At 37.9% G+C, this 12,583-nt stretch overlaps 1 protein-coding gene across 3 annotated transcripts in view; it reads right to left on the bottom strand.

Annotated features, from left to right (window-relative positions):
* Window positions 1–3,656: 3,656 nt before the first annotated feature.
* The window catches only part of SALL3 (spalt like transcription factor 3), a 26,232-nt gene continuing 17,305 nt past the window's right edge, over window positions 3,657–12,583 (bottom strand). For 2 of the 3 annotated variants that reach the window (XM_088168528.1, XM_014876959.2), the window contains exons 2-4: window positions 11,868–12,583; window positions 11,311–11,651; window positions 3,657–10,320 (exon numbers count right to left, since the gene is read on the bottom strand). The exon at window positions 11,868–12,583 is cut by the window's right edge. In XM_088168528.1, the coding sequence (XP_088024654.1) occupies window positions 9,889–10,320; window positions 11,311–11,651; window positions 11,868–12,583 (1,489 nt within the window). In that variant the 3' untranslated portion in view covers window positions 3,657–9,888. Of the gene's footprint in view, window positions 10,321–11,310 lie in introns of all 3 variants that reach the window. The other variant, XM_014876951.2, reaches the window with a different exon arrangement.

A 12,583-nucleotide genomic window follows, 5' to 3' on the forward strand; every position in this document is an offset into this window, starting at 1 on the left:
GGAAGTGAATTGCTAAATTCATCTGTCTACTGACATTTTTTAGGCAAAAATGAAAGATAAATTGATTTTTTTGGATGCTAGTATTCTACAAGAATGAACATCCCCAAAGAGATTTCAAATGGAGTCTGTTGTCTTACTAATTTGCACACCATGCTACTTTTTTCCTTGATTAAAACCTTAGTAAGGAACTGCTCAAACCTTGGGAGTTGCTAGGCACAACTGAAGGCCAGCATGTGCCAAATATGCCACAGCACGGAGTCTTTAGTTGTCATCCAGCATACTGTGTGTAAGCAATTGGCAAGCCTCTTCTCCCTCTACCTCCCAGGACTTTTGTTATTGAATTGCTACATAGTGTATCTTAGCCTAATTGAACTCATTACTTAAGGGACTACTCTGTCTACACAAGTATTCAGGAAATATTATTCCTGAATAACCATGAATAACATTCTTATGCCGGAATAAGAGTGGGCTAGATAACATACCTAGATAAAATAATGAATAAGCAGGTGCTAAAAGATGTTCTGGCGGCCTCAGTGAATCTGCAGAGGCCCTTTGGAAAACCTACAAGGAACAATTCACTTTTTGCACATAAGAGATGATGGAAGAAGCCCAGCTTCCCAAGAGCATGAGATGTGACCTATGAAATCACATACAATGAGCCAAATCCCTAATGCCAGGAGAGAAAGATGATGAACGGAGTGGTCTGACAGTCCATTCCAGTTACTTCAAAAGACCAGCTACGTAAAAGCAGGAGAGAAAATTACTCCACCCAAAAGCACATTTTGCTCCTCAGGAAAGAAATGTTTGCCCTCATAGGGTCTCCTTGAGCTGACCAGGACAGGGGCAGGCAGCCAGGAATTGCCCTGTCAGACTGCAACATATTCCTGGGAAGCTTTGGCACAGGCTGAGGGACACACTCCCATTCAATATCCAGGCGGGATGTGGGGGGCTCAGTATTCCCTTTGGGTGTAACTGTCCTCATATCTGAGACATACTGAAGTATAGATATACTTTGATTATGCCATGCTCGTTCCAGTATATGCTGTGATTTATACCACAAAGAGTGCCCTGAAAAATTTATGGTGTAAGAAAAGAGACAAGTGTCTTGCTCTGATGAAAAAGGGATGATGCAGACACTAACACCTTTTGATTTTGCCCATACCACTGTAAATCAGGAGTGATTCTGTAGAAATTAGAGTATCTATACCCAGTAAAAATGATGTACTTATCAGGATGAGATAAGTGGTAAGGGTTATTTTATTCCTCTCTTGGAGCCCTGTGGTAAGCTTTAGAAGTAATAAAATATTGCATTTTTTTTCTAATAATGTGGAGTAGAGGTAAGCTGAAAATCTACTTGAGATATCCATACACACTAGCATTGTCTAGATGATATTTCTGGTTTCAGGAGTTCCCCAGCCTTAGCAACTGAGCTTGAATAAGTATTTCCTGAGTCTAACAAGAAGCTGAACTCAGGGACATGCTGCTTGGCTTCCCTCAGATGCTCTTGACTTCAGGTAAGTCAATCCTTGTAAGAAAATAAAGCTCATGATTGTTAATTGCATAGAGGTATGCTTCTGTTTCCTTATGATGTATGTTTTTAAAATCTGGTGTCTTAAATTCTTATATTTTCTATTGTGTTTAATTCTAGTACTATGCCTGTGTTTGTGCTTGGCACTACTATTGCCATGATCTCTATGTTGGCTGCTTATCATGCAGTCTGTGATCTCTTTTTTGATTTTTCTGAAATTTAGCAGTAGAGATATAGAGGTAAAGCTACTTATAAAGATACTTGTGAAGAAAAGGCAATTTATTGTACTCATCTAAGCCTTACTTCCATCTCAACATTATATGTGAGTTGTTCTATTGAAATAATAGCAAAATTTGATTACTCCTTGTTACAATTTGCTTGTTGCATAGAAAGCATTAGCCACTAAATGAATGGGTTATTGATATAGGTTTTGGGAAAAGTAACATACTGTTATTTTTAAAAAGCAGGGAAAACCAAGGTCAGCCTGAAGGAGTTTCCAGACGTAAAGGCACTAAGAGTGGAACTAGTTGTATGTATAACAGAGCTGAAGTTAAACTCGGGTGTTCAACATGTGAGTGTGCAGTAATCTCAGCTGGAAAAACATTTTAAAATTCTTCAAAGTTTCAGGCTGCTGAATTTTGCTTCATTGTGCAGAATCTTCTACTCATAGTCCCAGTGAACGAAATTAATTGGAATTAGGCGGAGATATGAGTGGGGACAATATGGCCAGGCCCCAAACTCAAAAAAGAAATTAATCTCAGCATAATACAAGGACAGATGTGTGCATTGAGCAAATCTAATACTACCATAAAAGAAAACATACGAAGAACATGGCCATGTACAGAAAGACAATGAACCAAAGAAATGAACATAGCAGCACTACTTTGCTGAAAAGAATCAGGACACATTATCACGGAGGAAACACTGGCAAATTACTTCATGAAGATAGTAGGGCTTGGAGAAGAGGAAATATGTAAGCTGCAGAGACTACCAGGCTCATTTAATCTACTTTCTGTGAGGCTGGAATTGCAGCTATTGTAATAAGTTGCATGATAACACACTGAAAAAAATTCCACTTAATGAGTAATACTGGTTGGCATGTGTCATTACATTACCTGGGGCAAATTGTGGAGAACTGGGCTACCCAGTGTAAGGGAAAGTACTACAGAGTGGCCCAGACTGTTGCCAAATATTGGAATAGATATCATATTCAATGACACAAGATATATAAGAAACTATTTGAAGATTTGACTGAATTTTCTTTTAAGAAAATTTCAAAAGTGCACAGGGAAATGGATTCTGTTACCCATTAGATGCATTACCTAATGTCTTACTTTAAAGCCCTTTGGTTTCAGTAAGCCTGTTTGGAATGGGATAACGGCAGACTAAAACCCAGGTGAAGGACTAAATTCTACTTGTAAAGTTACCTAGAAGACTATGTTGGGAAGAGTTATTTAATAGAAAATGGGCAGAAAAAAAGGCAAGTCTCAATCAAGTTCTGCCTGCAAAAAGTCTTACCTGAAAAATATATTCTCCTTTTTAAGGTATCTGTTCATAACTGCTCTTACAACAACTGTTTAAAAAGCAAAACCCAATCCAATCCTCCTATATCAAGCACATTATTGAGAGTATAAAGTGATAGCAACCTCCTGATGACCACATCCTTTTATGTCCCCATTTTATTCACCACACACACCAGGTAATCACATATGACTTTCAGCAGAGGTGTTCACTTACTTAGTCCAACAGCAGCCTGTCTTAAATATGATGCTTATGTCAGTGGATCCATAGGTCCCATATGAAGTGTGCATTGTAGCAGAACAAGTGACAAGTGTTCAAAAAACTGGCTGAGCCACGAGTGCTAATCAACACACAAGGAAGACCACAACCTCTGATGTGTTGGCTGGTAATCAGCACGGGATGGGGGGATGGAGAGATGTCAGTAATACCCAGAAGGAAAAGAAAGACACATTCTTTAGACTAGATTCACCCATTGTTGCTCATATGTTTACTCCATGATGTGCCTGAGTGAAATCGGTGAGACTAACATCACTGATGACAATTCAATCAAAACGAAACCAGAAACCTTCCTTACAATCAAATAAAAAAGCCAAGACTATCAACAGAATTAATTGAGCCAATATATTTAGCACATGACCAAATGCTAAAGAGGCTGCTTAACAAAGTATTGTAAATCAGATATCTGTAAAAAAATATTAACTATAGTTTGCCAATCTGGGAAACAAATTACTTTCTTTTCAACATCCAAATGATAGCAAGCATTACCTTTGGAATTATTTATTCATTTTAACATACTTATATACAGTGATCTCATTCTGATATAGTAGTTTATTTCAACATAATCTAAGTAAAGACTTCTATGACTTACTGAAGTTTTTTTAATACATTTGAGACTTAGACACTTTCCTTACAAGCCTTCATATATATGATAGCAACAATATGTCTTCTCTTGTCATGTTTTCCAGTTTTTATATCTTTACTGAGACCCAACACCATTTAACGATGTTTAAGTTGCATCTGAAAAGGGCAATGCTTGAGCAAAATATGCCACATACAGTTTGAAATTAATCAAAGCAGCTAAAGAAATTGAAAACATACATGTTTATAGGTATATATATTATATATTTCTGTATAATAATGTATACACACGCATGTATTTTAATGTTTAGCTTTAATAGCAAAAAGTACAGTAGAATTCCACTGATGTCAAGATTTGATTGTAGAGTATCCATAGAAAATTGGTGCACTTTTTCTGAAAATCAATACAGGCTCAAAACAAAATGTGATACCATATAATTCTCTGCCATAGCCTAAAACTGATAATCAATTTGAACATCTAAATAATTGAATTAAACCCTATAGTAACCAAATAGGCATTTGATAATGAAATATCTCCATTGAAAAATGTTACTGAGTAAACTTTATCAGTCCCAACTAAGTGAGTGTACAACATTTAGGATAAGGCCTCTCAGTCCTGACTGGAGCTCATAGGTACTACAGGTGTACAAATAATAAATAATAGTACATGTACTGTAAAGTCTCTAAAATCAGTGATAATACCAAGCATTTTCCATCTTTGAAACACTGTACAAACATAAAACTATTCCTCACAACACCCCTGTGAGGTAGGTATGAAAGTGTTACCCCATCTTACTGATGGGGCAACTCATCCCAATACTACAAGGTGCTAGCTGATGCTGCAAGGGGATTCCCAGAGGCCTGATTTCCTGATTCCCAGAGGCCCCAGAAGTATGCTGTTCTTAAGCAAAATGTTATTCTAATAAAGAACTTGCCCACATCCTTAAAAATGTCAGTGGCACAGCCCAAAGCTGTTGGCTTTCATATTTGTCACTTTGTCAATTGATTGAGACATTCTCCCTTTGAAAAAATAAGGTACTATACATTGGTCCTGTGACAGGTACAAATATGTATTTTTCTTTTCATAAATCTGCTGATACCTTTCATATCTGCAAAGGGAAGACATTTCCCTGTGAGAGCATACCTTGTGTAGCAGAACTGTAGCAAGAGTCCCCTATTCTTTTACTTTTATGCATAAAAATTACAGGATTTTTTACTCATTTATGTGAATACTCTGAATAGTCGTATGATGACATCAAATTATATATTAAGGGGCACAAGCATATATATTTTTAGGTTCATCTTTCAGGACCTCCTTTAAAACTGGGATAATCCTGTGGAATGTATTAAAATATACGTATTCTCTTTTCCCTCTTTTTAAAAATAAAGTACGGAATGTTTTTGCTTAGACATACTTTAAAACATTGTATAGCTAGCCATTGTTTTGAAAATGTGTAAATAAAAGCAAGACATCTGAACCTGGAAGCAGTCCCTCCTGCACCAGAATAAACCTGGAGTATCTCCACTAAGGGCAGTAGAGCTTCAGTGCTGTAAAAGCAGGCAGAGTGAAGTTGGGATCAGGACTTCCATCCTCCTGCCCACCTGCAGCTGCCCTCTACCAGCAGCACTAATGAGCTTCATGCCTTCATGTGAAGGAAGGAGTGGGAATGGCATGTTTGTCAGCAAATCCTGTGAGCTATGCACATACCTGATCACATCACTGAAGACTTCATCACTCATTATGCTACTGTTACACATAGACGTAAAAAACAGGCAGCTCTTTTGACCTCTGCAGAATTAGAGAAAAAGGAAAAAAATAAACCACAGTATATTCCAAATGACAGAGCACATGCAGAGAAGTAAATTAAAGGCAACACAAATACAGCACAAATGCAACTTTAGAAAAACAAAGTATTTGTCGAAAGAGAAAGAACAAAACAGGTATAGGAAGAGAAAATATCTTGAGGGCTAATATAAACAAAATAAAAATTGGGTAAAAAATAAGTTATTTCAATCAATTAATTAGGTAATGTTAATCATTTAATAAATGCTCTCTTTCTAATAACTCATGGGGAAAAATGGAAGTGAAAAGTTTGAAAGCCTTGCTGGAACACTCCCCTTAAAAAATCATAACGGGCAATTTTTCTGATCATATATAGAGTTCCTACATGGCTATATTTTTCAACATCTGTAATTCAACAGACTTTGACCATTTTCATCTCTGTAGCATATTTTATTATTTAATGTCTTCGTATGATAAAAAAAATAACCCATACACATTTAAAAATAGATACCATTCTGCTTTCATCCTTTTTTTGGGAGGGGGGAGGAGGGGAAAGCAGGTAATTTTCCTCTTGTGTTTAGAACAGAACCACAGCTATCAGCTCTCCTTTGCTTTTCTTCTCTTTTGCATATCATGTTTTCTCTCAGCAAGACTCAGGGACGTGCATGGAGGAAGAAAAGCACAAATCTATCGTTGTTGAGTCACCTGAGGAAACTCATACCTTCTTTGGGTTCATCTTATAAACACAGTATCTGCATAACAAGGCCACTGAAAAATGATTAATACAGATTTTTCTCTTTTATTTATCTTTTGTCTGTTTTAAATGCAGCAGGCATTCACCATCAGAATATAACAGCTTGGAGTTTACTCAAACATACAGCTTTTTTGCAGGAGATACTTAACCACATGCCTAACCTTAAGAATGCAAATACTTTCATTTAAATCAATGTGAAAAAATAATTTTGTTAAAGTTAGACATGCTTTGATAATTGAGGTTATTGGAAAAAAAGACAAAAACAAAACCATGGGTTTAAACCATATATAGGTTATGTCATTTGGAATGAACGGATGCGAGTTGTCAATTTTTTCCTTTTTGTATTTTAGAATTTGAACTGCTCCTAATAAATTTGTTCACAAATTTTATCATGCAGTGTATCATGAATATTAGGCAGATGTTTAAACAACCTGAAAAGGAGGCTTTTTCATCAGACAGTACAGGACGAATGTTGAGAAAGCAGTCAATTTGAAACAGTAGTCATGCCGAAGTCTGTTTTCCCCTCTCCAAAATATTTTTTGTGTGTCTTTTTTTGTTCTACTACCTTGGGATAAATGCTCTTAAAATTTATTTTAATTGGTAAAGAGATTTTAATAATTCTATCCCTTTTCACTGTTAATATAAACTAGAAAAACATTTGAATACACGGTGTCAACCTTACTCTGATTTTCAGATGCAATGATTAGAAGTCATTGACACCAATCTACCACAAGTGACCTTAGTCTCATATCTTGTTCTATTATTAGAGTAATCAAGGAACGCAATTCAGAAATAATATTACATCCTGCATTTTATTCAATTCCATATGACAAAAATAGTAACCTAGACTAAGACATCCATTTCAATCAGTAGATGTGTCAAGCCAACAAGATTTAATAATAAAAAATATTGGATCTAGGTAACAATTCCCAGCTGTTTCAGGGAGGCTCCTAGCCCTACATGGTATCACAGTATAAAAATAGTGTCTCTCTTCACCATGCAGAGAGGAATGGCCTAACCCTGAATACAAAATGGGGTCAGTCTTACTGTACCATCGTCAACCATCTTATTTACAACACTTTACATATTTTTTCTCTTTTTCCTTTTTTCCTTTTTTCTTCTCTATTTTTACTTCCTTTTTTTTTCTTTTTTTTTTTTAAAGTTATACACATCCTTTAGGGAATAGAGATAACACTACATGGTACCAAATACTAACCAAAAAAAAGTCACACCAAAAATTACACAGATAAATAAAAACATTCAATTGCTGAAATACAGCAACATTAAGCCACCTTAATTTTCTTTTTCTTTAATGCTTGGAAACACCCCCAACCACCCACACACTGTGGCAAAAAATTATGTTATGTTGTAGAGGTGTTACAGATATATAATTACGCTCAGATATAGATATATATTCATATCTATATATCTCTATCTCATCATTGTAGAAAATGGAGCCGTAGAGTTCATTGTTCATTTCCAATAGAAACAAACAACTAATAAATCTTTGAACGTCTTTTCACTCCATTACATGATGGCAGAAATAGTCCATCCTCTTACAGTAATGGTTTCTGTTTTATAAGAAAGATTGTCCTATTTTTCAGTCTCAACCGAGAAGACCTCACTGTCTGATTCGTTCTTCAGGGGCATAAAACTCCTTGCGCTGTTACCCAGCTACCCATAATGTCCCTCAAGCAATTCTGCTGGACGGAAGTTCAGAGTGTCAACTCCACCATGCTTGTAATGCACAAAAATGAGGTAGTACACAAAACATTTACTGTTCAAGTTTTGATTAAGCCCCAGTCTCCTCAGCATCCCCCGCTTAACTTATGAGTGGAACCATTCCCTTTGTTTACTCAGCATAATTCCAACGATGCAATCAACGTAAAATTATATTTGATTAATCAGAGTACATTGTGCTTTGGAGCAATCTGAAAAGATAATCAGACAGTTGGAAATAAATACAGAGCGTTTGTGTGTTACTTCTGCTCCCACTGCCCAAGAGTTCTTTTTTAATTCCCACTATTATTAGGCAGTCAGCATCTTTCTCATGGTTATGTGTGAAAGAGACAGAACAGATTACCAGAAAATTAAACCTACATAATGTTCTTCTTCCTCTATCCTAGGCTTGTATTATTATCACACTCCTATGATAAATGTATCAGAATTCTGTCAGGGGTGGTCATGCTATTAAGTGGGCATCGTAGAAAAGTTAAATGAATCATTTCCATTTAAGAAACAGCAGTCCCCATATTTCCTAAAGATCTGACAGTTCTCTGCAATTTTCTGCTTAGTTGATAGACATCTCTCATTTTTTGAGCTTAGAACAAAACAAGAAACTGCAACAGGGTCCTCCTCCTTATTCCTTAAGTCAAAGTACTATTTATAAAATAGTTTACAACTTTGTTCAGTTTCAAATTATAGACAAACCTCCCTAATACAAAGTACTGAAAGTGCAATAGTATAAATTAAGAGTTTGCAACCACATTATACAAACATTACCTTTTTATTGTACAGCTTTGATAACACGGAGTATTTACTCACAACCGTTTATAATGTTGTGAATAATTTATGGTGCTAAGGTTTGTCTGTAACTTGTTTTCCAATCATTGAGCTAAAATCCACACTACATTTTTTTTCATTTAATAGAACAACTGTCCACATAGCAGCTACAAATATTTAAATAAAAAAAGGTTTGTTACTGACAGGTACTTGCACATGAAAAGCATGCTATCTTTCCCAATAAAACTTCACAATTTTGCCTGCATTGAAAGAAACCACTTATTCATAGTAAAACAAAACTTGCTTTAAAAAAAAAAAAAAAAAAAGAAAAAAGAAAAAAGAAAAATCACATAGCCAGATGTATTTTGCAGTACAAAAGCTTCATTTAAGTTTGGGGCTAGTATATTGTCTGTTACCCGCATAATCTTAACATTATAAATACTACAGACAAGGATACTGTAATAATACACAGCATTGGGGTACTAAATCACTTATTTAAGATTAAGATTCCTAAAAACATAGTCCAAGTTGCTAACTAATTTGAACAAAACCAGCAAATAAGTGTGACAGAATGCCGTAATGAAGCCCCCCCTTTCTCAGGTGATAGTAAGTTTTGTAAGAAGCAAAGTGAATGTAGACTAGCCTCTTTCTGTTTCTAATGAAGTTATCCCATGACTGGATTGTTTGTTTGTTTTCTGTTAAATTAAAAGGTTTCAAAGTTCTCAGTAACAGTCAAACTCACTGTTGAAAGAAGTACCATGCAGATCTTGCAAGACAACTTTTCAGCAGCCACAAAGTTATGTATTTCTGCTATGGGTAAAACTTTAAAGGGAACCTATGCATTTAGGTCAGGAAACTAATGCTTAGCTTCAAAAGCTGTACATGGAACAGGACAAGTGTTGTGTCGAGTAGAGGTCCAACAATTATTCGGAATGAATGCTTTTAATTTATGCCAATCTCTTTATTATCCTCAATAAATCTGGTGAATGGACGACTGGCTCCCGTTTCAGAACTTGCTTTGTCCAGACTGACAATGGGAGGGCTGCTGCCCGTGCGAGCTTTGTCCATGCCACCGGTAAGGTTACTTAGAGGCGGGATGGCGCCTCCGCCTAGACTTACTGGGAGCTGAGGAATGCCTCCGTTCTGTATGACAGAAATCTCATTGTTCTTCATAGCAAGTCCATTAGTGATAGCTGCAGCATATTGGTTCCAAAAATTGGGGTCAACATTCATGGCCCGAGCTGCCAAATCCTTCTGGAACATCTCGGAGAACTTGAGAGCATCGCCACCGAGCAAAGCCATGGGGTTTTCCACGGAGAGGCGTCGGCCACGGCGTGCAGGGGCGTTATTCCACATGTGAGTCCCCATGTGAACCTGCAGAGTGAACAGGGACAAGAAGCACCCCCAAGTTAGCACATTCTGGTGAGGTATCTAGCCTGAAATGCTGTTACTTACAGTAGCGCTTGCTTTTTTTAAAAAAAAATGCCTTTTAATTTGCATTGAAAAAAAACAACAATTCCAGTAAAGACACAGTTCTAAGGTCCAGTCAGCCCATACAAAGAAAACCCAGTTTTGTAGTAGTTTTTCAATGTACATTTGCTTCTTCTCAGTGAAAGCAAACAGTGCTGCAAGACTAAAGGGTACACACTCTCTTGGGTTAGACAATTTCACATGCAAGCTGGAAGTCCTCACACGAAGATTACCAAGGGCATTACTCATACTAGGAGATGGGTGGTTTTTCCCTTTTCCTTTTTTCATCCTGTCAGTTTTCATGTTTTATCTCACGTCGGAAACACTGATTAATTTGCTAAATTCAGTATTTTTTAAAAAGGACATTTAAAATGTCTTCCCCAGGCTGCGTCGTGATGGTTAACGAAATGGCAGGAATAGGAGCCATCAGTCTTGTAGTAACCCATTGTAAATCTGTGAGAAACAGCTTTCTACTCTGCAATGGCTTCAAAGTGGAATAGAAAATAGAAATTGGGGAGGCACCCAAGGAACTGAGCAAGCTACAAGTGTTTCTGGTTTATAGCAAAGTTATTTTGCATTGATGGTCCATAAGAACTCTCAAAATAGGTCCATCAGCTGACTGGGTGTGCCATCATGTCTGTCAGAACTACAACATGCCTGCATGTACACCTGGAACCAGTTTTAAAGTTCGCACAATTGCACAGCCACTTTCCAGTCCTTGTCTTCCACACAGAGGAAGCATAATGACCACCACCGTACAGCAAGCATTTCCTTGATGCTCCCTTCTCCCATGTCTTTGTGACAAACGCTTAGCACTAAAACCTGCTGAGTTCAAGAGCAGTGCTCTTTAACCACCCCCTCCCCAAGCCTTTACAGTTTTATGTGGCCTCTTACCTTAAGATTCCCCTTTGTGGTAAAAGCTCTACCACAGATTGTGCAACCAAACGGTTTTTCACCGGTATGGGTGCGCTCGTGTATCTGCAGTGCACTTGCTGAGGAGAAGGTCTTCCCGCACGACTGACAGTTGTGCTGCTTGGGAGTCCGGCGAGGGGGGGGTGCCAGCATAGGGGTGATCCCCGGACTCATCACTGTCTGTGGTGCAGCAGGAACCTGGATTCCAGCTGGAAGCGAGGGAACCTCACCCAAAGAGATCGGCTTGCTGTGACCATTCACTTCCATTTTGATCATGGTAGGTGCTGTACTGGTGACCAGGCTAGGAGTACTTTGGCTGGGACCTAGAGTAAAGTTGGGTTCAAATAACTGAGAAGGCAGCTCTTTTAATTTGTGCGTCAGTAAGTGCTGTTTTAAATTACCCATAGTGGAACACCCACGACTGCAGACTGTACAAACAAATGGACGTTCTTTAGTATGGCTGCGGTAGTGAATTTCCAATGCACTCTTACAAGCAAAAGGCTTGCCACAGATATTACAAACAGTACTTTTAAACTTACCACGTTCTCTGTTCAGGAACAGCAGACTAAAAGGAGCCTCCTCTTTGATGACCGGTCTTCCTGGGTTGGTGGATGTCAGATCTAATGCGCCTCCATTTTCAGTTGTGGGTGGCGGACTGTCTGGTTTTTCTGTCTTTAATTGTATTTCTTGTGGCTCTTCCTGGTTGCTGAGACCAGGGGACTTTGATCTGAAACTTTCACTATTGCTATTCACAGGAGACAAAGCTTGCATGGAGGAAGAAGACTCTGACATTGCAGGGCTGCCTGCACTCTGGCTTTCAAGATCACCGACGGCTGATGAGGAGTCATTGCTCAAATGGTCACTTTCCCCTGATCCATTTTCTATGGATTTTAAACTGGTCAGCTGCTGACAGTTCATGACAGAATCAATCATTTTCATTTGATTCTCCAAAGCAGCAATACTGGAGATCACAGAAGGTGGTGAAGAAGGACATGACCCAGAGTAAGAGATAAGGGGTTTGGATGAATCACTTGCCGTATCCTTTAGTTCCGGGTCCTCTTCCATAGAATTTTCATCAATGTCATCATCAAAGTTGCTCAGAGTGTCCACATTCTTCTCATCATAGGAAAGCTCTGAGTCCATGGCATCCTGGAAGCCCTCTGGTAGTGGTGTGTTTGGAATTTGCCCACCCATATGCATACGAATGTGTTGCTGAAGAACAACCGCATTTGTAAATTTCTTCTGACAAATGGGA

This window comes from Sturnus vulgaris, chromosome 1 (assembly GCF_052056855.1).
Source record: "Sturnus vulgaris isolate bStuVul1 chromosome 1, bStuVul1.hap1, whole genome shotgun sequence".
NCBI classification, from domain to species: domain Eukaryota; kingdom Metazoa; phylum Chordata; class Aves; order Passeriformes; family Sturnidae; genus Sturnus; species Sturnus vulgaris.